Source organism: Alosa sapidissima, chromosome 15 (assembly GCF_018492685.1).
Source record: "Alosa sapidissima isolate fAloSap1 chromosome 15, fAloSap1.pri, whole genome shotgun sequence".
NCBI classification, from domain to species: domain Eukaryota; kingdom Metazoa; phylum Chordata; class Actinopteri; order Clupeiformes; family Clupeidae; genus Alosa; species Alosa sapidissima.
The window spans coordinates 28,564,236-28,589,563 of record NC_055971.1 but is presented as its reverse complement, the minus strand read 5'-3'; the positions used below and the strand labels follow the sequence as shown (position 1 = coordinate 28,589,563).

The 25,328-nt window shown below is 43.8% G+C and overlaps 1 protein-coding gene across 3 annotated transcripts in view; it reads left to right on the top strand.

Moving 5' to 3' along the window:
• The window catches only part of brwd1 (bromodomain and WD repeat domain containing 1), a 31,090-nt gene that overhangs the window by 2,285 nt on the left and 3,477 nt on the right, over positions 1-25,328 (top strand). For all 3 annotated transcript variants that reach the window (XM_042063356.1, XM_042063357.1, XM_042063355.1), the window contains exons 7-42: positions 914-1,074; positions 2,467-2,688; positions 3,196-3,296; positions 3,872-3,942; positions 4,361-4,461; positions 4,605-4,645; positions 5,417-5,512; positions 5,769-5,925; positions 6,673-6,807; positions 7,162-7,290; positions 8,654-8,879; positions 9,235-9,429; positions 10,303-10,486; positions 11,324-11,414; positions 12,273-12,404; positions 12,913-12,980; positions 13,266-13,488; positions 13,750-13,866; positions 14,292-14,399; positions 15,052-15,176; positions 15,893-15,975; positions 16,640-16,751; positions 17,038-17,099; positions 17,280-17,435; positions 18,424-18,544; positions 19,403-19,528; positions 19,691-19,757; positions 19,947-19,997; positions 20,113-20,238; positions 21,046-21,198; positions 21,464-21,633; positions 21,879-22,075; positions 22,382-22,525; positions 23,739-23,846; positions 24,436-24,807; positions 25,050-25,208. In XM_042063356.1, the coding sequence (XP_041919290.1) occupies positions 914-1,074; positions 2,467-2,688; positions 3,196-3,296; positions 3,872-3,942; positions 4,361-4,461; positions 4,605-4,645; positions 5,417-5,512; positions 5,769-5,925; positions 6,673-6,807; positions 7,162-7,290; positions 8,654-8,879; positions 9,235-9,429; positions 10,303-10,486; positions 11,324-11,414; positions 12,273-12,404; positions 12,913-12,980; positions 13,266-13,488; positions 13,750-13,866; positions 14,292-14,399; positions 15,052-15,176; positions 15,893-15,975; positions 16,640-16,751; positions 17,038-17,099; positions 17,280-17,435; positions 18,424-18,544; positions 19,403-19,528; positions 19,691-19,757; positions 19,947-19,997; positions 20,113-20,238; positions 21,046-21,198; positions 21,464-21,633; positions 21,879-22,075; positions 22,382-22,525; positions 23,739-23,846; positions 24,436-24,807; positions 25,050-25,208 (4,890 nt within the window). The remainder of the gene's footprint in view (positions 1-913; positions 1,075-2,466; positions 2,689-3,195; positions 3,297-3,871; positions 3,943-4,360; positions 4,462-4,604; positions 4,646-5,416; positions 5,513-5,768; positions 5,926-6,672; positions 6,808-7,161; positions 7,291-8,653; positions 8,880-9,234; positions 9,430-10,302; positions 10,487-11,323; positions 11,415-12,272; positions 12,405-12,912; positions 12,981-13,265; positions 13,489-13,749; positions 13,867-14,291; positions 14,400-15,051; positions 15,177-15,892; positions 15,976-16,639; positions 16,752-17,037; positions 17,100-17,279; positions 17,436-18,423; positions 18,545-19,402; positions 19,529-19,690; positions 19,758-19,946; positions 19,998-20,112; positions 20,239-21,045; positions 21,199-21,463; positions 21,634-21,878; positions 22,076-22,381; positions 22,526-23,738; positions 23,847-24,435; positions 24,808-25,049; positions 25,209-25,328) is intronic.

Genomic DNA, 25,328 nt, shown 5'->3' with positions numbered 1-25,328 from the left:
TTTAACGTTAATATTGCATCAGTATACATCATAACATTTGAATCGGTAAGATCGAAGATGAGTTTTGTATCCTGCAGGTTGTGTTTAGTGAAACATCATCTTTAAGCTTCCGCTGCTGTGCAATAACGGTTTCTGGTTACGGAGTCTAATTATCGGTTCATTTCATTTGAGTTTTGTTGATCTTTCATAAAAGAGAGGGACCTTCTCTTAAGGTTCTGTAAGTGTTGTGACATGAGGACGGTGCTGAAATAGTCACCTCCAGCAGGAGACCAGACAGAAACGGCACTCCTGACGGTGCATCTCAGCCGGTAGTATTGAGTGTGCAGAAGACAAATGAAGAGGCATGTACATTTACAGCAGCTTATTTGGGATTTGAGAAGTAGCTTTGGATTAACAGTGTTGGAGAAGAGACAGCTGGATCTAAATTAGCTAGGATTTTAGGGGGCACAAAAAGTAATGGAGCCTCCTGATTAGCGTCATAAAGCTATGCTAGTAGTTATTCAATGATGGAGAGACTATTGTTTTGGATATTCTTCCTCGGTCTTTAACCACAGTGGTTACTCAACAATGCTCTTGGGAAATGTAGTCCAGATATTCAATTGTAACAGCTATGCATACCCAAGTGCTTATGACTAAACTGAGAGTGAGCATGGTGGTTTACATGCTAAATGGCAAACAACTGAAGTTTAGTTTTTACCTTGAATGCTTGTGTGTGGGCGTGAATGTTTCACCTTGTGTATATTTGAAACTGGGATTTTTGGGTGCTGTTGGTATTGCTGTGGTGCCAGAGGATGCCAGCGAGCAGGGCTTTGCCGTGGTGCCAGGGGATGCCGGTGAGCAGGGCTTTGCTGTGCCCGCTCTGTCTGTGTTGCTTTTTCGGAAGCTTAACACGCGTTCGTCTGTTCCTGCACAGTGGAAGTATGTCGTGGGAGAGAGTTGACCGGCGCGCAGAGGTTCAGCTCCGTGAGCCCCGTAAGCAACTATCAGCACATGAGGATGCACCGAAGGATCCTGGGCCACCTATCTGCTGTCTACTGCATCGCCTTCGACCGCACCGGCCTCAGGATCTTCACAGTGAGTGTCTCAACAACAACAACAATAACAACAACTTGCATTTATATAGCGCTTTTCAAGACACCCAAAGCACTTCACAGTCTCGAACTGGCGGTTTCGGTTTTGGTTTGGGCTAGTAGTCTGCACATCTGCACCCTGGATGACTCCGGCTAATTCAAATGTGCTAACAGGTTCATCTGGGTTTAAACAGGCTAGCATATTTGTAAAGGTTAATGAATTGTGCTGTATAGATGAACTCTTTCCTTCACCATTTAACCTAGTCTCAAGCCACAAGGCCTTCCTTTCAGTTTCACCTGTGGTTGAGTTGAATGTGCGGACCTAGTTTTCTGAGGGGGTCGTTTGTTTTTAGAGCTAGGACTTGTTACTTTGTCAAGTCAAGTCAACTTTATTTCTATAGCACATTTAAAAACAACTGAGTTGAACCAAAGTGCTTACAAACAAACATAAAACAATGACAATGGTACAACAACAATATAACATGGGGGGGAAAATAAATAAATAATTGAAATGATACACAAATTGGTCAAAAATAAAATAAAGAATAAAGAGTGTGTGTGTGTGTGTGTGTGTGTGTGTGTGTGTGGGGGGGGGGGGGGGGGGTATTAAGGTAGATTAAAAGCTTGGGAGAAAATGAAAGTCTTTAAGTTAGACTTAAAGCAGTCAATGGTTGGAGAGGACTTAATATGTACAGGTAGACTATTCCAGAGTTGGGGGGCAACAACAGAGAAGGCTCTATCACCCTTAGTCTTAAGGCGTGTTTTGGGGATATAGAGAAGATTCTGAGATGAAGACCTAAGTGATCTTGGAGTGCTGTAAGGAATTAGTAGGTCACCTATGTAACTAGGTGCCAAACCACTGAGGGCTTTGAAGACAAAAAGTAAAATTTTAAACTTAACTCTGCTCCACAGGTAACCAGTGCAGCTTAGCCAACACAGGAGTTATATGCTCACGTTTCTTAGAGCCACTTAATAATCATAGTAATTTTCAGGTTCTAGTTGACCTATTCGTTGAATCATCATTTTGGATGGTCTCCCTCTGAATTTTGTCCAGTATTTGAAAAGGAGACCTGAGGATAAAATGTGTTCGAAACAGATTATATTATATTAAATCTTTATGAGTTTTCTTGCATCAGGAGGTATGTGCAGAGAGGAGTTGAAGTAGGCTGAATTAACATGTAGAGTAGACTACTCTTGACCTAAATGTCTTCAGTGTTTTACTGTGTAGAAAATCTAGATTAACACAAAATACACTAAAGGATGCTCATAAGCCTGCCCTTTGGTTGTGTCTTTGGGGTATAAAACCTGTTCGATTTGACCATCTAGGGCTCAGACGACTGTTTGAAGTTCTGGTTGTGTCCTGCGGGTATAAAACCTGTTCGATTTGACCATCTAGGGCTCAGACGACTGTTTGGTGAAGATTTGGTCGTCATTCGACGGGCGGCTTCACTCCACGCTGCGGGGCCACTCGGCCGAGATCTCGGACCTGGCCGTGAACTTCGAGAACACTCTGATCGCCGCCGGCAGCTGCGACAAGACCATCCGTGTGTGGTGCCTTCGGACCTGTGCCCCCATGGCCGTGCTGCAGGGCCACACCGGCTCCATTACCTCGCTACAGGTACACTTCACCTGGATCTCGCCTGGGTAGGGACTGAGTTGCGGCCCCAGCCTCAATGGCTCAGGAGAAGCCCGCATGGGGAAAGCCGTAGTGTAGTTGGAACGTCAGCGTCACAAACCATAAATGACCTCACTGTCCACAGGGATCCAGGTTTGAGTCTGACCGGAGGTCATTTCCTGAACCCACCCCTCCATCTCTCCATCCAACTCACTTCCTGTCCTCTTTTCACTGTTCTGTCTATTAAAGAAGTATAACTATAACAGAATATAACTGTAATGACTAATATAACTTTAAGAAAAGGAAAGGCCTACATCCAGATCCTAAATCTGGAGTTGGTTCTATTTTGGGACCAGCACCTATTTTATGCGACACTTTTAGCAAGTTGAGTAAGAGGGCAATAGTATGTGATCTTGAAATTGGCTGAAATGTGTTTTTGGCTTTGTTTCTACTCCTTTTTAGTATGACACTGACATGAAATGTATCTATAATTTTTTTTTTTCCCCCCAGTTTTCTCCATTTGCCAAGGGCTCAAAACGATACATGGTATCCACAGGTACTGATGCAACGGTCTGCTTCTGGCAATGGGATGTAAATAATATCAATTTCAGGTGAGGAAATGTTCAATCACGATAAACTATACATCAAAACAATGCTGGAGATACAGTATGTATCCTAGTTATCTAGACATCTGGAGATGCAGTCTGTATCCTAGTTATCTAGACATCTGGAGATGCAGTCTGTATCCTAGTTATCTAGACATCTGGAGATGCAGTCTGTATCCTAGTTATCTAGACATCTGGAGATGCAGTCTGTATCCTAGTTATCTAGACATCTGGAGATGCAGTATGTATCCTAGTTATCTAGACATCTGGAGATGCAGTCTGTATCCTAGTTATCTAGACATCTGGAGATGCAGTCTGTATCCTAGTTATCTAGACATCTGGAGATGCAGTCTGTGTCCTAGTTATCTAGACATCTGGAGATGCAGTCTGTGTCCTAGTTATCTAGACATCTGGAGATGCAGTATGTATAAGTGTGTGTGTGTGTGTGTACCATTTCTGGTGGGTTGCTGATCTGTGTGTGTGTGTACTATTTCTGGTGGGTTGCTGATCAGGAGGATCCAAGACCATGATGTTGGTGAAAGCTAATCTTGACTTGTCTTCTGTCTTGTTTTGCTCTGAAGTGATCGGCCACATAAGTTTACAGAACGGCCCCGGCCAGGGGTTCAGGTGGTTTGCTCGTCCTTTAGCCCAGGTGAGCCACAAGTCACATCACCTGTCCCCACTGACATACCTGTGTAATTCTGTTCACACTGGTATGAATGCAAACATATTCAAATGTATGCCCTGTAATCTGTTAATGCCCATTGCTGTGTGTGTACATTGTGCCCCTCTTGACAACTAGAGTACATCACTTCCAAGACCATGACCTTTGATGTTGTTGTTGTTGTTGTCATTTTTAGACTAGTAGATTGTTGACGGCAGTATACAAGTAATTTACATTTTCAGGAAGATTTATAGGAATTCTCCTCCAGATTGTGTGTTTGGGATATTGTCTATTATATATTAATGGGTATTGGACACTAGATAGATTGGTGTTCTTTGTCTTTCTCATTTGTGTGACTCATTCCAAACATTAACGAAGTTGTTAAAAACCATTTGTTTTACATTAGGTGGCATGTTTTTAGCAACGGGCAGCACAGACCATGTTATCAGAATATATTACCTGGGATGTGGCAATCCAGAGAAAGTATCTGAATTATCTGACCACACGGTAAGACACCTTACAGTCTAGTGCAGACAGTTTCTTTGGCAGACCTTAACCGTGAGATTAACTGACAGTTTTTGTGACGTTTTGTATTGAATATTTGTTTGTTTGTTTGTTTGTTCTCAAATCCGTTGCGCCTCCTTCTGCAGGACAAAGTGGACAGCATCCAGTTCTGTCACACAGGAGAGAGGTAGGAGGAACATTTCAAAATTAAGCACTGGGTTTGGGCGGGGGCAAGTCTTTTTTTTTTTTTTTTCTTCTTTTTCTAAGTGCATCATCTGCCTTCACAGTGTTCATCTTACAGTGTAATCATCTGCTTTAACAGTGTGCTTTTGCAGCATTGAATGCCTGATTTAACTTATTTGTCTGATGAAACTCTATGAGCTACAGAAGTAATTTCCTCCAGGCATAATATTTCTCTAATGTGCTCAGACGGAAGTGGTGGTGAGGAGGAGGCAGCTGACAAGCTTTAGCTGTGAGGAGAGTGTGTGGTTGGATGAGCGAGAGAGAGGGGGAGAGGGGGGGAGAGAGAGAGATAGAGAGAATGAGAAGAGGCCAAAGGATGTGTGGGAGGACATGGAGCGAGCCAGAGAAATGAAGATCTGTGGAAGGAAGGAGAAGGCTGTACAGAGAGAGAGAGAGACAGAGAGAGAGAGACAGAGAGAGAGAGACAGAGAGAGAGAGAGAGACAGAGAGAGAGAGACAGAGAGAGAGAGACAGAGAGAGAGAGACAGAGAGAGAGAGACAGAGAGAGAGAGACAGAGAGAGAGAGACAGACACAGAGAGAGAGAGACAGAGAGACAGAGCTAGAAGTATGGAGGAAGGAGCTGATGGAAGAACAGAAAGAGAGAAGGAAATAATCACACGTATCGAGTGTGTGTGTGTTTGGGGGGGGGGATTGATGGGAGAGAGTGAATGGTTGTGACCTGTGACGCCCCCTCCCCCTCCTCCCCTTACTCAGGTTTGTGAGTGGCAGCGGAGATGGAACGGCACGAATCTGGCGGCTGCATCGGCAGCAGTGGAGGAGCCTTCTTCTGGACATGAGTGCCACTCTGCCGTAAGCACCGCCCACCGTGACATCACTTCCACACTGTACCAAAGTTAAAGGACTTTTGTCTTATGTGTATATGAAGTGATTTTAGTAGGTACTCTTCAACTGCATATACTTCAACTACACAGTATCGAATGTTTAATGGCTAGTTTGTTTGTTTTTGTCATGAAAATAACCAGAGTTGCTGCTGATATGACTACATTTTTTTTATTGTTTATATTTTCTAATGTTTTGTTGGTTTATGACATTTTTGTTTCTTCAGGTCTGAAACTGTAACAGTAAGGGAGGACCTCTTCTTTAAGGCCAAGGTTACCATGGTGTCCTGGGATCGGCATGACAACACGGTCATCACCGCTGTCAACAACTATCTGATCAAAGTCTGGAACTCGTACACAGGAGAGCTGCTACATATCCTAAAGGTAAGGATTCACTGCGAGCTTCTGTCACCTGCCTGGGATGGTTGGCAAGATATGAATCAGACCTTGTCATCTCAACATTTTCATTTTTATCCCATAACCTGGTTTTTCTTTGGCTGCAAGTGTCCCTGGTGGTTGTAGTACAGAATTGCATTTGGTCCATATGACCTATATGTGCTAAGTTCCAGCACAGTAAGGTAAAATCGAGACCGGCAATGGCTGTTCCTCCAGTATAACTCTGGTTAGCTTTCAAAGCTAACGGAAATGGACCCATGTGGTATCTTTTGCGGTGGCGTCTCCAGCAGAATTGTTTCATCACCTGGCGTTCAGGTCACAGTCCTTCCTCTTTACTGCATTACCCAGACCATAGACAGATGGGTTGAAACCATTCTCAAGTGAGAGTTTTCCACTATGTTCTACAGTTAAAACTCTGCTCTTGTGAATCTGAACGCTTTGGTTTGATGTGAACTTCCTCCCAGCATGATGTAGTAATATTCAGATCAGTTATATTTATTTGCCACCAAAACAATTGAAATAGTCTCTTAAAGATGCTTTACAGAGCTGGAACCTCCTAGAGCAAGCACTAAAGCATGTATTCAAATATGCATTCTGTAGGAAGTAGTAGTAGTATTCAGTGTGCTCTTGAATGTTGTAGTACAATTTAGTTTTTTTTAGTCTTCGGATCAAAGAGTCTGCAGTCCCAAACAGCATGGCAGTGTTGAGACAGTGGTCGTCCTGTGTTTTCCGCAGGGTCACGAGGCCGAGGTGTTTGTACTGGAGCCACACCCATTCGACCCCAGGGTCATGCTGTCGGCCGGCCACGATGGCAGCGTCTACATCTGGGACCTCCTGAAAGGCACAAAGACACAGCACTACTTCAATATGGTGAGTGATCAAACTCCGAGCCATGAGTCATGCACCATTTGCATGGATGACCTGCATTGACTCTGCACTCTGCATTTTCCTGGCATGTGGCCCTCACACAGGCTAAAGGATATCACAAAGTTGCTGGTTCTTTGGAGAATTTGGTTGATGGAGAAATAGGAAACTTTGGAGAGATCGAAGATTTTGTTATTAAAAACGCTTACACATAGACCTCTAACAACAAAGCTTCATTCCTCATTTGAAAGCCCAGTTTTGTGTGTGTTTTTCCAGTGTGTGAAGTGGCCTATGTTGAAACTATTGTTTCATCTTGTCATTTTGATGTGTGTGTGTGTGTGTGTGTGTGTGTGTGTTCAGATTGAGGGCCAGGGTCATGGCGCCGTCTTTGACTGCAAGTTCACGCCGGATGGTCAGCGCTTTGCCTGCACCGACTCCCACGGCCACCTCATCATTTTTGGCTTCGGCAGCTCCAAGCCCTACGAGAAGGTGAGAATGCTAGTTAAAACATCAGATTGTTCCATACGACAAGCTGAGGCCGCTAGTTAAAACATCAGATTGTTCCATACGACAAGCTGAGGCCGCTAGTTAAACCATTAGATGGTTCCATACGACAAGCTGAGGCCGCTAGTTAAACCATCAGGTGGTTTCCTACCAGAAGGTGAGGCTGCTAGTTTAAATGTGGTTTGGTGTTTTTTCATAAGTGATTGGAGACCAACCTGCAGCTTGTTAAAAATGTGGTGTGAAGTTCATGCCATTTGGTCTGCATGTATTAGTGCTTCAGTACCAGTTCAATGCCTTGTGAAGGTGAAGTGTAAAGTGGTGGTCTAATTTAAGTAGTAAAGGACTTTGGAGAAATTGTATTATATAAATTATATTATATAAATTATATTATATTGTAGAAGGAAAGCTAGTAGTGTCCCTTCAGATGTGGTTTTGGAATGAGCCAACATTTTGATGTCTTCGCAAACATCTGTCTGTTACAGTTAGTCCAAAGTCTGTTTTAAGTCCCCCAACTCGGCGGCCATCTTGCAACGCACTTTGGGCCGTTATCGGGCAGCTACGTATGCAAGTGAATGGGCAGGCATACAGCGTGATGTGTAGAGGCTACTGACATATTGGCGCAACTAACCCCATCCATTTCTAGGGAGCCGTGTATCCTCATTAGAAAGTCTCTGGTTAGTCACAAGTGTCAGAGTTGGGGTTTACCTTGTGAAACAAAATGTGTCAGACGGGCAAGCCATAGGTGCCAAGGCCCTAAGACTAAGTGCTAATCTTCTCTAATCAACTGCCTTGGGTTGTTAGTATAAGATTAGCGTAAATCTAACAGATTGCCTACCGCTCAACTGCCCTCTGGGTGAGCCCTGCCTTTGGGCATGCAGCAGGATTAGACATGACCACAGCCTCGGGGTCAAAGGACAGTTCAGGTGAGCGCTGTGCAAGAGCTATTGGCAGCGTTCAGACTTCACATTTAGATGTGAATTAGGTGTGTGAAATACAGTGTGCATGTGGTGTGAACAATAAAGGAGAATTCTGGCGATTTAAAAAAAAAAAAAAAAAAATTAAATAAATAAAAAAATCCACATAGGTCTCTGTTTCTCGAGGTCACCGGTACAAAAAAACCCAAAAACAATCAACGCTACACTCTGGGGGCATGAACATGGGGGCTCACAGATTCCTCCTATAACACACACTCACTCTGAACAAATACATACTTTAAAAAAAAGAAACAATTTCATAGTTGGTTGCTGATATATTAATATCTTAATTTATTTGTACTGTAGGTAAGAGGTTTATATCATTGAACAAGTGTTTGTGTGATGGGCTCCACCCATTGTGTTGTGTCCCATAGCTTCCAGACCAGGTGTTCTTTCACACGGACTACCGGCCACTGATCCGCGATGCCAACGGCTTCGTTCTGGACGAGCAGACGCAACAGGCGCCCCATCTCATGCCCCCACCCTTCCTGGTGGATGTCGACGGCAACCCACACCCCCCCAGGTACCAGCGCCTTGTGCCGGGCCGAGAGAACATCGCCGACGAACACCTGGTCCCGCAGCTGGGCTACGTGGCCACAAGTACGTAATGCAAGCGCATCTTCATTTGCCCTCTTTTTACATCCTTGATGTATGATATGAAAATTACTACAAATGTGTTTTATAATTTATAATTCTAAATGATTTGTAAAGTATTGGATCATGTAATTGTATAGTATTGGATCATGTAATTGCAGTTACAAATTTGCATAATTGTCATTTGCATCAAAATGATGCTGTATAATGCTAAAGTTTTTCAGGCTGTAGAACTGTCAGTAAGGGGTTACATTATTTGGATTTAAATATGATATGTATTTATGTCATGCAGCTCTGTCAGCCTGATAGAAGTGACCTTAAAGGGAATGTGTGTGTGTGTGTGTGTATATGTTTCCCCCAGGTGACGGGGAGGTAGTAGAGCAGGTAATTAGCCAGCAGCCTGGCGAGAGTGTGGAGGTGGCGGTCGGTCGGAGTGCTCTAGACCAGGCCATCCGGGTCCTGCAGCAGAATCAGGACCGGCGCATCCCAGCGCTGCCCGAAGGAGCAGTGGCGCCCCCCCCGGCCCCCCTACCCGCTCCCGGAACCCCCCGCAGAGGTGCGACGACACCGCAGCACACATCTGACCATGTTCACTAGACCAGAGTGAATATACAACCACACATCTGACCATGTTCACTAGACCAGTCAATATACAACCACACATCTGACCATGTTCACTAGACCAGAGTGAATATACAACCCCAAATCAGCACACATCTGACCATGTTCACTAGACCAGAGTGAATATACAACCCCAAATCAGAAAAAGTTGGCATGTTGTTTAAAATGCAAATAAAAACAGAATGTAAATCCGCTAATCTCGTACACTCATACTTAAATGCCAAAAGGACACAGACAACATATCAAATGTTGCAAATGACAAATTTGACACTTTCATTGAAATTATATGTTTATTTTGAGCAACACGTTTAAAATTAAGTTGGGATGAGGCTAACAAAATGCTGGAAAAGTGTAATGATAAAGAAAATAACTATTTAGAGTAAGTACAGAAATCTTTGCAAACTAGGGATGGAGCTGAAAAACAATATTGGATGGCCGTGGTCTTTTGGACACAATGTTTTAGTGCTCAGTTCAAAACCCAAATGACTGTGACTGTGTGTTGTTGACATCAAATTCAAAATGATCATATAATTGACATGAAATAGTCAAGATTTTCATTTTCAACATGTTGTCGATGTGCTTTTGGCTGCTAAATATGGGTTTACGAGACTTGTATATTATCACATTCTGTTTTTATTTGCATTTTACACAACGTCCCAACTTTTTCTGATTTAGAGTTGTACAGCTCTGGAAAAAATCCAGAGATCACTGCAAATTTTTCTGAGGTCATCCTATGGTTGGGGGAAAAAACGACCCAACGTAACAACCGCTCTCTAACTCTCCCTCCTTCCCTGTGTTTTTCTCCCAGTGTCCATGAACGAGCGCATGGAGCTACAGTCGTCCCCTAACGTAGGGCTGCGGCGGAGTGGTCAGGTCGAGGGCGTGCGGCAGATGCATCAGAATGCCCCCCGCAGCCAGATGGCCACCGAGAGGGACCTACAGGCCTGGCGGCGACGCGTGGTCGTCCCCGAGCTCACCAACAGCACCTACCGGTGAGGGGAGAGTAACACGCACACGTGCACACACACATGCACCAAGGATATCACATAATACCCAAGAACACCCACACTCGTGCACGAGTAGCATCACCTGTAACACACACCCCCACACACATACACGCACCAAGGATATCACACAATACAGAATCACAACCTCACTACTTGTCCACCTGTGTCACTCAGGCATACACGTGCACGCACACGTGCACCAAGGATATCACATAATACACAAGAACACCCACACTCGTGCACGAGTAGCATCACCTGTAACACACACACACACCCCCACACACATACACGCACCAAGGATATCATACAATACAGAATCACAACCTCACTACTTGTCCACATGTATCACACCTGTGTCACTCAGGCATACATGTACACACACACACATACACACACACACACACACACACACATTTAACACATTACTTTTGATCTGACACTCATCACAAAACACACACGGAATTCACAGTCCACTTCTCTGTTATGTGCAATACCCATTTTAATTGTACGGCTTGTTTTGCATTGCAAGTGCTGCATTGTCATCAAGGACAGTGAAGAAGAGCAATGTTTATTTACCATGGTTTCAATTGTAGACAGCGCCCTCTGTTGGATTGAAGTTTATAGCAGTAGGCTACATACTTGCATACAGAACTCGTGAGTGTTCTGATACCATAAGCTTAACAGAATGGCAATTAAATAAAACAGCATGTATTCTACCATCGGTCCTGTATAAATATTGGCACAAATCCACGGTGTGCATGAGCCATTTTGCCAAGCGCTGTCAGTCAAACTAAACACCTCTCGATCTGTCTTTCCCCTCAGGTATCAGGAGTGCTTCCGAACGGCCAAAGGCGAGGAGGAGACGACACTCTTCAACATGAGGAAGCGCAGGATCATTCATGGCGGTTTCAGGGTACGACACACAACCCAACCCAACACACTTGGTCACACTTGTGAAGCCATCACTTGCTATTGGTGGACAGTGCAAAAGCAGGGGAAAACTGTTTTGCCTGAGGTCATCACTGCCTGCCTTGATGGAGTTGATGTCGCTGTCATTCACATGCTTGTTGCTCTTACTCCTTATTGTTGAGAAAAGAAAAGATGCTCATAGCCCAGAGTCCATAAGGATGGGTCAAAAATATCTAGTATACTGGGTCAAAAAATATCTGGTATACTGGGTCAAATATATCTGATTATGGGATGACCTGCACATTGTATAGCCGTCATTTACATTTCGGTGTGAAGTTTAGAACCCAGAGTTCTTCGTCAGATTTCTTGCTTGTTTTTTGAACTCTAGCTGACTAGTGATGCAGACTATTAAAAGATGTGTGGGCCCCATTCATTTTCAGTCCCGTGGTCTGGGAGACCCAGAGGATAAGCCTGGGTATTGACTGTCCTGAATTGTTTCAGTTCCAATTCACAAGTTCCCAATATCAATTCTGATAGGGATACTTCCAGTTATAATACTAATTTTGCTTGGATTTGAAGATTACTCAGATGTTTTCTTGTGCAAAGTACAACATTAGTTTCTCTAACATCATACCTTAGTAAACAATATTGATGGTTACTTTAAGGATTGGCCTATTAGTGTACTTTTTTATTCTCTCTTCCATAAGTAAAGGCACATTACATTACATCATTGATTATTTTTAAAACGATCGATTCAAATAGATGTACATAAAGAAGTAATGATATTGTGTCCTGCTGGCTACGTAGTGTTCTGGGTCAATGAGTATGTGAAGTGACCGTTCTTTGGCTTAAACCTCCTCAGGACGACTCGGACGATGAGGTGCCTTGTGTGAAGCGGGTGCCGTCACGCAAGCGCCAGCGGAAGGATAGCGTCGCGGAGGAGTTTATCGAGTTTTCCTGTGAGGAGGGCGAGGAGACTGCCGCAAGTTCTGAGGTACGGCTGACCTCAGATTAGCATCCCGTGCTAATGTTTACCTGCTTGCTCACAGCTGCGATTCCCAAACACTGACTTCAGACCAGGGTATCTGGTCACAGCTGCGATTCCCAAACACTGACTTCAGACCAGGGTATCTGGTCACAGCTGCGATTCCCAAACACTGACTTCAGACCAGGGTATCTGGTCACTCCTTTAAGCTATTCTGTGTCATTTAATAAAATGCAGTAGAGATGGACATTACACATCCATTCATATTCAAAACACAACACATCGTCTTTTGAAAATGCACATTCTTGTTGCTGACAAACGTTGAGTGTGTGTGTGTGTGTGTGTGTGTGTCATTTTATGGATTTCTTCTAGCATATGTCTGTATGGAGCTGCTGTTGAAGTCCTCAATCTAGGGCAGCAAACTGAAACATTTTAGAATAAGTTTTAGCCGTAGAGGCAAAATCCATCTTCATGTACGTTGTATGACCTTGTTTGTTTTTTTTGTTTGTTTTTTTAGGACCCTGACATGGAGGGCACTGAAAATGACTCATCCAATGAGGAAGAGTGGAAGAGTGACAGCTCTAGGTACAAATCAGCGTGAACCGTTGTGAAACAATATCCTGTTTATCTACATACCTAAAAAAGGACAGAGTAGTAAGAAACAGTCCTGAGGTTTGTGTATACTTGTGGTACTATTAATCTACTCGGAAACATTGTCTGACATGAACTCGAAGAGCAGGACAAATTTGGCTTATTTACAGTGATGAAATCAGAAATGGGTAGAAATAGACTGAATTGAGATTGGACTCTTCACATGGAAAGAAATAGTCACTGATGTCTGATTGGCTCATACTTCTCTTCCCCTCACAGCAACTCCTCTGGCGAGTATTCTGATTGGACGGCTGACGCCGGCTTAAACCTAGATCCCAACAACCCGCAGTCATGGAGACGGTCACGACGCAAGCTCAGCAGCTCGGAGGAAGAGGAGGAGGACGAGGACGATGCTGAGGAGGAAGAGCAGACGACACGCGATGAAGAGGAACAAACATCTCAGTCTCGCAAACAGAAGAAGGCCAAGAGTAAAGCACCCAAGGTGTGTGAGAAACTCGGGGATCGATGGGACGGGTGAACTGCCTATAGCATCACATGATAAGCATATGTTGTAATTATGTTGGAATGAGTGCCACTCTAGGCAACAGTAAGACATGTACAATGGAAGTGTCCTTAGGTTAATATGGAAAGCAGTGAAGATCCCATTTATAGATTTCTTGATTAATTGTGACAAAAGTCTAGTGTCTTGGTGAAAAATTTTAATTTAATTTATTTGTGCTTTCTGACCCTTTGGCGTTCCCAGCATCCCAAAGCTCGGCCCTCCATTAACAGGGAAGTGTCCAACGAGTTCAGGCCCTCTGTATGGATCACGGACGTCTTTCCCAGGAAGTCTCCTTTCGTCCCGCAATTGGGAGATGAGGTAAGCGCTATTTTTAGATTTTTGTTGTTTGTGGTGTTCTTGACCCTGGTCTACATGGTTTAGGTGTAGAAGTAGCATAAGCACGGTTTAATCACACACATCCATATAATTCAGTTGCAGGATCAAAGATACGGTTCTAAAGAAAAAGTGAAGATCTGCACACGGTAGAGCTCCCATTCAAGTTTTTTTTAGTACTAATAAAACATAAGTTAAATGGGAGCTCTCTGGAGTGCAGATCTTCACTTAGGTATAGAAGTATACATATCAAAATTGAGAGGTTTAGATTCTTTGTGTGTGGGCCCTTTACCACTAACTAAAATAAATCACGTCTTCCTCAACTGTTGTCCCGTGTACGACTGACTAAAAAGCTGCCCGTCTTCTCACACTCCCCCTCCTTCCTCTCGGCTCTCTGGCGCCCCCTGCAGGTGATCTATTTCCGTCAGGGCCACGAGGCCTATGTGGATGCGGTGAGCAGGAATAACGTGTACCCCATCAACCTGGACAAGCAGCCCTGGAAGAAGATGGAGCTGAGGGTTGGCATGGCTTTATTGATCTGCACTTCTCCCCAGCAGCTCACCACACACACATTAGTTTAGACATCTCTCAGTTCAACACACACACACACACACACACACACATTAGTTTAGCCGTCTTTTAGTTCACCACACACACACATTAGTTTAGCCGTCTTTTAGTTCACCACACACACACACATTAGTTTAGCCATCTTTCAGTCCACACACACACACATTAGTTTAGCCATCTTTCAGTTCACACACATTAGTTTAGCCATCTTTCAGGACACACACACATATTAGATTAGCCATCTTTCAGTCTACCACACTCACACACACATTAGTTTAAAATCATATTGGAGTTTTGAAGTGACATCCAGCTTGTGATGTGTCTTGTAGTATGTTTTATAGTAAATATTATGTTTTTGGGTCATTAACAAACATCCCTAAAGTATGTGCATGTTGAACTAGAACTTTAAGCAGAGTCTAAGCTTAAAGCAAACTTTTTTTTAAATCTCCTTACTGTTTTAGGAGGTGTGTGTGTGTCTGTGTGTTAAGGTTTTTAATAATGAATGCAATGTGTGACCATTTTTTAGCACCTGCTGCATAATTTTTTGGTTGTGTGCGAGTAACTTTGATTGTGTATGTGTGTCTCTGTCCTATGTTGCAGGACCAAGAGTTTGTGAAGATCACAGCAATCAAGTACGAGGTGTGTCCTCCCACCCTCTGCTGTCTGAAGCTCACGCTGATTGACCATGGTACAGGCAGGACAACAGACAAGTCTTTCTCCATCAAGTGAGTCTGACGGATAGCTACTGGGTATTGTATTGTGCAAACACATGGGAGGAGAAGTGTTAATAGTGATTGATTAGGTGTTCTGCCATATTTATGAATACAGCCCGTTTGTGGCGGTGGTTGTTGTCTAGCAGTTAAGTAGTGTAGTGGTTAAGGAGCTGACCTAGCATGCAGTAGCCTGAAAGGTTGTGGGTTCAATTCCCGGCTACCACCGTTGTGCCCTTGAGCAAGTTGTTCCGGGGACTATGTAATCCCTTTGTAATGTAGTTGACGTATGTAAGTCGCTTTGAACAACAGTGTATGCTAAATGACTACATGTAAATGTATTGATTTTAAGAGCCATCATTTGTAATTTAGTTTGACTATCACCCTAGCCGTTCATGCTTGGACAAGGTTCAGACAACATTGCCATATTAATCATGGGTTCAGTACTAGTATGCATTCTTAGAGTTAAGGCCTGTGTGTGTTTGTTTGTGTGTGTGTTGGTAGGGTGAGTAGGAATGTGTGTGTGTTTGGTAAATTGTGGAAAGTTCTGGAAAAAAGTCCATTTAAGTGATCTGAGGATGAATCGTATGATGTATTATGAAATAGTCTTTTTCATGTCTTCAGAAATCATGCCTAATAAATGGAGGGTTATTTTAGTTTTCTGTCCTGCAAAAACCTGTGTAGCCACTTGAGAAATGGCAAACTGTAATGCCACGGTCCCTCATCTCTAGGTATCATGATATGCCAGACGTGATTGACTTCCTGGTTCTGCGGCAGTGTTACGACGACGCCCGGAACAGACTATGGCAGCCAAGTGAGTAGACCATTTCCTTTAAGAGTCAACATCAGCCATGTGCCAAAACATGGGGTCCATAAAAACATGTCTTTTTTGAATGATCTTTTTTACAGCAGGCACCAATACAGGCACTGTACTTGTTCTTAAAGGTTGCAGGCCCAAATATAAATGATGACATTCATCTAATCTTTCCTAATGATCTGCTAGCTGCCCGCCCAATAAGCAGGCTGTCAAAAAAACGCATCTCTGTAGGCAGCCTAGGCTCTGAGATCTGGACACAAAAACAATTACTAACAACAAGTGTTGCCAACCACTCAAAGGCAAAATAAAGTGTTCCAACCAATAACCGACGAGATGCGCGTTCAGGAGTTTAGATTGTGTGGGAAGGGAGTAGCGAGCGAGCTCTCTGTTTTGTTTGAAAGCCAACAGAAGTGACGTTTCCCCACCATCACTGATGCAACCTTTAAGAACATTAAGATATTCTGTGCATGTCTGACAGTAAGTCTATGTTTTTGTCACCTATTCCCATTTAAGCAGGCAGCAGTGGTTTCAAAGAGAGTGCCGACCAATTGGACCTCATTGCGTTTTATTTGTTATTCGTCATTTGTTTTATTCACGACAGTTCCGACAGCCCCTGTACGTGCTCTCAGTCTTTGTTTTTATTTCTCTCTCTCGATCACAGACGATCGGTTTCGCTCCGTTATCGATGACTGCTGGTGGTTTGGGTCCATCGTGTGTCAGGAGCCGTATCAGCTCGAGTATCCCGACAGCCACTTCCAGTGCTTCAAAGTCAAGTGAGAGAGAGAACCATCTCATTCAAAGCCACTTTAAGACAATCACATGCAAAGCTACTTTAAGACCATCACATTCAAAGTCACTTTAGCACAATCACATTCAAAGCCACTTTAGCACAATCACATTGAAAGCTACTTTAAGACCATCACATTCAAAGCCACTTTAGCACATTCGAATCCACTTTAGCACCTACTCTGAGGCGTGATGACTATGGCCCAGTTGTGTTATTGTCATGCAGTTGTCCTAGTAACTGTATCCCATGGTGCTTTGTGTTGCTCATGCCAGGTGGGACAATGGGGAGACTGAAAAGCTGAGCCCATGGGACATGGAGGCCATCCTAGAGAACGGTACTCACTAGACCTTACAGCTGCACTCCATGCACTCCAGCCATTGATTTAGCCCATAAATACCATTCAAAAGATACATATACATTACATACATACATATACGTTACCAACATACATATTCAACTAAATATACAAATACAGCTAACATACCATCTAAACCAGAAATGTGTGTGTGTGTAGCCCAGCAGCCTGAGTCTGAGGGGGGAGGTGTGCCAGTTACCGGAGAGGAGATGATTGAAGTCCTCTACAAGCCCCAGGCAGGAGAGTGGGGCGTCAGAACGCGCGATGAAGAGTGTGAACGCATCATGGCTGGCATCGACCAGCTCATCACCGTGGGTACGTACAGCATTGTGTAACTAGTCGTGTATACTTCTATCAGTACTCACTGGCACCTGATACTGAAGCTACGTAAGCACTGACCTGCAGGCCTGGAGGCAAGTGAAAATAGCATGTCGGGCCAGTAGGTTGTTGGACTGCAGTCACCAGCACGAGTTGGCTCAGCTCACCTTTGGTGCTAAGTGGTTGAAGCGGAGACTTTCTGATGGGGAGACACAGCACTCAATAGGCTAGAGGGCAATTCCGTGCAGAACGGTCCCATCCATAACGCCAACGCAATGCCATGGTATTTAGCTGCAGTTATGGATGTGACCGTTTTGCGTGGAATTGCCCTAGAATAGATCTTTATTGTCTTTGTCACAGGTACAACGAAATTTAAAGTGCTCTCCAGTCAGTGCATCATTCATAGAGTCTATGTAACAAATAAAATAAAGGATAAATACTTAAAAATAATAAATAATTTAAGTGCTAGTGTTGCCTAAAAATACATAGAAACATCATTACCAGCATACATAAAGTCATACACACCCAGTCATTGCATTAAAAAACAGTATGGACATATATCTGCCTGCAGGCATGCATACTATCTGTCATTGCTTTGAACCATTTAACATCTGAATCCATATTACACATTATTTTTGTGCAGCATTGAGGGTGGTTATTGAAATGGATCATTGAGGGTGGCAATAGAAATGGATGGGGTTAGTTCGTAACGCCAATATGGCACTAGCCTCTACACGTCACGCCCCTTCCTGTATGCCTCTCCATTCACTTGCATACATAGCTGCCCCATAACGGCCCAGAGTGTGTTGCAAGATGGCCGCCAAGTTGGGGGACTTGCCTAAAAGGATTTGTGGTTGAACTTAAGCATGTGAGGCTGTTAAAATAAATGAAGAATATATTACAATGTAACAGATCAATGGGGATGGGGCGGAAGCAATGCTACGTTTGACTGATCGACGCTTGTTCTCTGTCCGTGTTCCTCCAGATATCGCCGGTCCGTTCTCTGGCCCGGTGGACATCAGCCAGTACCCCGAGTACTGCACGGTCATCGCGTACCCCACGGACCTGGGGACCGTTCGCATGAGGCTCCAGCATCGCTTCTACAGGTCTGGCTGCAGTCTGTCTGTAACCACTGCATTTACACAGGGATTGGAACGGGCTTCATTCAGTCTCTCTTTAGATTCTTAGAATGCTGGACCAAAGCTGTAGCTTAGTAGAAGAAGGGACAAAAGACCACACTTTGCAGAAGTTTATTTTATTGCTGTAAAAATTAACTTATTCAAAGTGCGGCCTTCTCTCTCTCCTTTTACCCCACATTGACACCACCTCCGGCCGCGTTCAGCTCTGGCTGTGATAACTGCTTCCAGAAGTGTCCCAGAAGCACCTTTCTTCCAAAATAAGCCAAGTAGGCCCTAGTATCTGTGAAGTGGCGCAGAGCAGAGAGTCTCTCCTGGGACACTTCTGAGGGCAGGACGGAGACCGAGACAGACTCGGTGGGAATCTGGGCTTATTCTCCTCATGTTCCGCTCCGATTCAGCAGAAAGTGAGCACTAGGGCTGTTTGTGTCGGGTTCTAGCTACTACTGTCAATCTGAGTGCCTCCACCGAATGCATTTATTTATTTATTTATTTATTTATTTAAAGTATATTTTTTGGCTTTTTTGCCTTTATTCGGATAGGACAGTGAAGATAGACAGGAAGTGAGTGGGAGAGATGGGATAGGACGGCAGGTCTGATTCGAACCAGGGTCCCCGTGGGCACTTGGACCTCTACATGGTAGCCTGTAGCGCCACAGTACCCCCCTGAATGTGTTTTTATTTTTTATTTTTTTTGTCTGCTTATGCAATAGAGGTTGTGCTCAAGTTATGAAGTGGTCCTGAGCACAACCTAAACACACCCTTGGAACAATCAGTTTGTCATGCATGTGTTGTGTGTGTGTGTGTGTGTGTGTGTGTGTGTCTGCAGGCGAGTTTCTGCACTAGTCTGGGACGTTAAACACATATTCCTCAACGCCAAGACCTTCAACGAGCCTCGCAGCAAAATTGCAGACTCTGCCAAACTCATCACTGATGCCCTCCTCAAGTTCATTGGGTAGGACCCCTTCCCCTGCTGCTGGTGTTCTGTCTCCATGGCTCTCTTTCAGCTGTGGAGATTTTCTTGGCTCCTCTTGTCTTTCCCTGTTTTAATATGGTCAGCCGGCTTGGTATTGGTGCATAAAATAACTGTTAGTGTAAATTATGTTTCTGCTACCAGGAAGCCAGACTGTACGGACATCATAGAGATCTACAATGCACTGGAGAACTTCGAGTACTCTGATGAGGTAACTCATTTGGAAATACACACTAACATATAAGCACTTTTCATCCAACTTTTAATCCAACCTTTCATTTCGTCAATCAAACTAAATGACTTTGGAAGTCCACATGGAAATAGTGGATGTTTTATCCAGTCATTATGAATCGGTATTGTGTGGTGTGGAAATCTAACTGGTCCATTTGATTGTCTGCAGGACATGGAGGCTGATGTGCCCGGAACATCATCTGGACATGCTCTACGTCAGGTACTTTAATATTTCGGACAATTCAGGCAGTGTTTAAAACAACCCCTTGACAAACTAAACTGCCAGTTAAGTGTTCACCCTCTAACTTGACTTTGTTGTGTTTGTGTGTGTGTAGACTGCAGCAGAGCCTGCTCCTGATCCAGACGCATGGAAGGAGCAGTGTAGGCGCCTGGTGAACTACATATTCGAGTGCGAGGACTCGGAGCCTTTCCGCCATCCCGTGGACCCCATAGAATTCCCCGTAAGAACGCCAGCCAACCCTTTAAAGACCTGCTCTGAGAACGCCAGCCAACCGTTTAAAAACCTGCTCTGAGAACGCCAGCCAACCCTTTAAAGAAGTGCTCTGAAGCTCTGCCATGGTCTGAGGAGGGCTTATGCCCCGTTCGAATTTTCTTTTAGCGAACTCTGAGCTCGTCAGTGACGTCAAACTGGCAGTTGTTACTAGCCAGTTTGTAACGAAGCATTACAGTGTTTTACCCAAACGTCATAGTATCATAGCGACAGATAGAGGTTGGACACTGTTGATTTAATGTGACACAAATCCAACAATAAACAAATCCAATGCTAATAAACAGAGCATATAAGGCTCACATTTACTGTTAATGAGCGCAGCCATCTTGGAAATTCAAACTCGTAGTACTCCGGGTTGGACCGAGGTGACGAGTTGTAGTTCCCTGGGCATTTCCTTTGCAAGTTTGAACCGAAAACGACTTGAAAAGACAAATAGAACGGGGCATTAGAGCTCCCAGACACAGTGCAGGAATTCAGTCATGGGACAGTCCGGTTAAGAATTGGAAATGAATGTATAATCGTACACAACGGCTTTGAACGTTTCTGATGACTAATGGGCTTTAAACCGCAACTCCGGTCTAACAACAACCTAATCTATTTTTGGATGACGACAAGTATAAATTTGTGTTTGAGACCAAAATGATGTCAATCTGTGTAGTTTTGTAGTAAGACCGGAATATGTCCGGATTTGATTGATTTCAGTCAGGAAAATTGTGGCACTGTTGATTTTTATGCCTTGATTGTTTTTTTTTTTCAGGATTATGCAGATATCATTCACTCGCCGATGGATTTTGAAACTGTGCGGAACATCATAGAGCAGGACCGATATGAAAACCCCATCGAATTTTGCAAAGATATTCGTCTTATCTTTGTCAATGCAAAAGCCTACACACCAAACAAGCGCTCAAAGGTTTGTGTTGCAATGAGTCTTATTTTAGAACCCTCTGGAAATAATACGGCATCAACAATTGAGATTTGATGTATAACACTTTATTCATGATCCTTTTCATGAATTCATGAGGTTTGTGTTGCAATGAGTCTTATTTTAGAACCCTCTGGAAATAATACGGTATCATCAATTGAGCTTTGATGTATAACACTATTCATGATCCTTTTACAGATTATTATACAAGAAAAGTGATAATAATTTCAAATGACTCTCTGTCTGTCCTCAGATCTACAGTATGACTCTGCGTCTCTCTGCGTTCTTCGAAGAGCGCATCAGAACGATCATATCTGATTACAAGACGGCAGTGAAGAGTAGCGCAAAGCTGCGCCGCAGCCAGAGGTTCCGTAAAAGGCAGCAATACCAGGAACCTCAGACGCCAGGCCACGGATCCACCAGGTGGGTTCTTGTGTCTGCGTACAACTTAGCAGGTTACCTAACGCTAACCTTACTCGGAACACTGACAAGAGAATCTGTGGGAATCTACGCACCAGTAACCCCATTTCCCCATCTCAAAGCTGAGGACGTGTACACACACACACACACACACACACAGACTTGTTAATGTCTGTTTTTAAATAATCTTATACCTTTTAAAAGTTTGTCAGAGTAACCCCCCTGTCCGCCCTGTCCTGTCTGCCCAGCAACCAGAAAAGGGCTGCTCTGAATGCTCAGGAAAAGGTGGAGACGTCTCCAACCAAATCTACCTCAGCCAAAGTGACTGCAACGGAGAGGAGCAGTAGGAGGACGCGCCGGCGACATGGAGGGCGCAGGTCCCCCACACACTCTTCCTCCTCCGATGATGATGATGATGACTCCAAAGGAGCCTCCTCCACTCCGGGTAGGTGTCTCTTTTACCCAACGAAAGATTTGTCATAACTTCTTATGTAGCTGGTTTGCTGGCTTCAGCTTCAGTATCAGGTGCCAGTCAGTATTGATAGAAGTATACACTACCAGGTACACAATACTGGTCATTCAATGAAAAATCATTAGCTGTTGTCCAAATGGGAAACAGGAATGGCTAACTTCACAGAATTACGTGTGGCAATGTTTAGCGATTGTAAAGTTAGTTCCTTGTATTCTGGGTGGTAGTGAGATGAGGTGTCATCTTAATGTGTGTTGCCCTCTCGGATGTGCTGTTTTTCAGAGTCAGAGAGTGAGAGCGAAATGAGTCTGAACGACTCGGAGGGCAAATCGCGGGGTTCGTCTCGACGGCATCTCAGGAGAGACTCTCTGTGGTCAGGCCGTGCCACACGAAGCAGAGTGGTCCCCCACAGGAGGATGAGGACTCGTAAGCATGCTGTCTAAAGGGCTATTCACATCAAGAACGCTAATGATAACTATAATCATAACGATAAAAGCGTTCACACTGAACAACGATAAACAAAGTCTCTCCTTGTGTTAATGAATGTGACGGTTAAAATTTGATGGGTTCTTATTGGCTATTAACTTTTTATCGTTCTGAAAATTGCTCTGAAAGTGATCCCAACGATATCGTTCTTCATGTCGTTATCGTTATAGTTCATGTGTGAACGTCGTCATTCATATTAACGAGAGCGATATTTATTTATAGTCATCGTTATCGTTCTTGGTGTGAATGGGCCTTAAATCATCACAAATAATACATGCCTCTGGAGTTACAATACACAGTTAGAGTATGACTCTGGAGTTAAAGATTATAGCCCAAGTTGCTGTCTTGCAAAGCTATCTTAGGTAGAGCAAACAATAAGCGTCTCACATAGATTATTGATAAAGAATGAGTAACAAATGACTCCATGATTAATCACTGACTGTGACTATAGTCATGACCTGAAGAATGCATGTAAAAGTAGTCTTCTTAATTCCAAATGAGTTGATTAACATTAGATTTTAAATCCAATCATGCTAGCTACTGTATAGAGCAGGCGATAGTTCTTTATTCTGGATGTTACAGCAGAGTACCCACACACAGCATTCAGCATTCAATGTTACTAACGTAAGCCAGGGTAACAAAAAGCACTGAGCCAGAGAAGACAGTCGTCAGATATAGTGTCAGAATCTACATATCTGTCTGGGGTCGGATGAGGAGCAAATAGTGGAAGAGATGCCCCCGAAGTAACCCTTACCGTAATTTCCCAACTATTAGCCGTGGCTTATACATTGATTTTGCTAAATTTCTTCAGCTATGAGGTTATGTTTGGTTTTGTTTCTCTTACCTTGCATACAACACTGTCCTGTGGCTTATACACAATGCGACTAATACACAGGAAATTACTGTAATGTAAATGTTGCTTGTGGGGGGTGAGCAGTTAATTAATAAACCTTTTGGAGTTATAGGTAGAAACACTCTGTTTTCTTAAAATAAACATCCTGTCTCAGCCAACTCCTTTGGCCGAGACAGAGACAGTACGATATTGAAATTCACCAATATTCTTCATGACTAACAACAAATGACTACAAGAACTGCAGAGAAACAAATGACCACCCTAAGCTGCTAAAATGTGATGTATTGTCTCTGTGTTCAGTGCCAGAGAGTGAGAGTGAGAACGAGGGCTTGTCTGCCAGGAGTTACCCCAGCAGAAGCACCAGGCTCAGAAGGAAACACGCAGAGGCCTTGGACCGGAGGAGACCAGGTGAGCACTTAAGCACTCCGCAAATAAGCGTCAACATGAGTGTGCTGTCACTTGCCAAGCACGTCAGCGCTGAAGATTTTAACTGCCAAGCAGCATTGAATAAACAATGGATTTTACTTGAGCAGTTCCGACAAAATATAACTGAATCGTAATCCATCAGTGGCGGCGGCAAAGTGCAACACTCGTGTGCGGAGTTGTATTGAAAATAATGGAATCTAATGTAATCAAATTTCGGGAGCGGAGTGTGCTATACTCATGTTGGCGCCAATGCGTGGGGCCCTTTACAGGCCTTAAAGTTCTCAGGCGGGCCAGGCTATTTGAAAATGGATCATCATAAACACGTAACAGATGTATAACAGCGTCGAAAGTTTCTGATAACTTCAGGCACAGAATTTGTTCTTTCTTTAAACCCTGCTCAGTTCTATTTTATTTTAACCAACAAAGACAGAAAGTATGATTAGGTTATGTGGCTATGTGCGAATTGTGGGATAATTGAGGGTAATTAGGGGAGTTGGGGTAACTAGGGGAGCTGACCACTAACAGCCAGTTGTTCATGTGTGGGCTTTTTCTTTCTCTTTGTTTTCCGTAGAAACCCACGCTCAAATGAATGGCGATGACAGGGCTTCGCGCCTGGAGAGACGAAGGCGTTTAAATCACATCGCCCGCCAGACCTCTCAGGAGTCCGACATCTTCACCAAAGACGAGGAGGAAGACGAGAAGGATGATGATTATTGCGACGATGAGGATGATGAGTCAATATCACGCAGACCCAAGACGAGGAAGACCGCTCGGGCTGCCGCCACTAGGTTTAAGATGCTTGATGCCTCTGAAGAGGAGGAGGATGACGAGGAGGAGCCGGAGGACAGTAGGCGGTCAAGCAGGAACCAGGGGTCTCGCTCCAGCAAGCGCAAAGCAGTACTGCACAGCAGCTCGGAGTCGGAGGGCCAGAAACCTTCACAGAGTATGTAGCTCTGCAACTGAGTCTTCTTAATAACACAACACTTACTGAAATGAATATTCAACTATTTGGAATCACACATTTACTCAGTAGCTCTTAGTTATTTATTTTTTTACAGCTTTTAAATTTAGCTTGAGCTTGTTTTTGGCACATGTGAACAATAAAGATGAGCACTTTATGAAAAAGTAATATATATAAATGAGTAGCCTGTGTTTTGTATTGATCCTCCATGCTGCAACCTTTAGGTGAAAGTGAGAATGAAGAGTCTGGGAGTGAGGAGGAGGAAGAGGAGGAGGAGGAGGAGGAGGGCAGTAAGGAGAGTGGTGACTCATCACGTCGGAACGGAGAGCGCAAAGGAAGGTGCCTTCGACCAATGAGGAAAAGTGCCTCCAAGGGACGCCATGGTGAGTACTACGTTATTGCCATGTTTTGGGAATGAACTCCCAATATTCAATTATTTTTAATCATCATTTTATTTAATTGTTGACTATTTACTTGATTATTTTCCAACCAATGCTTTATTT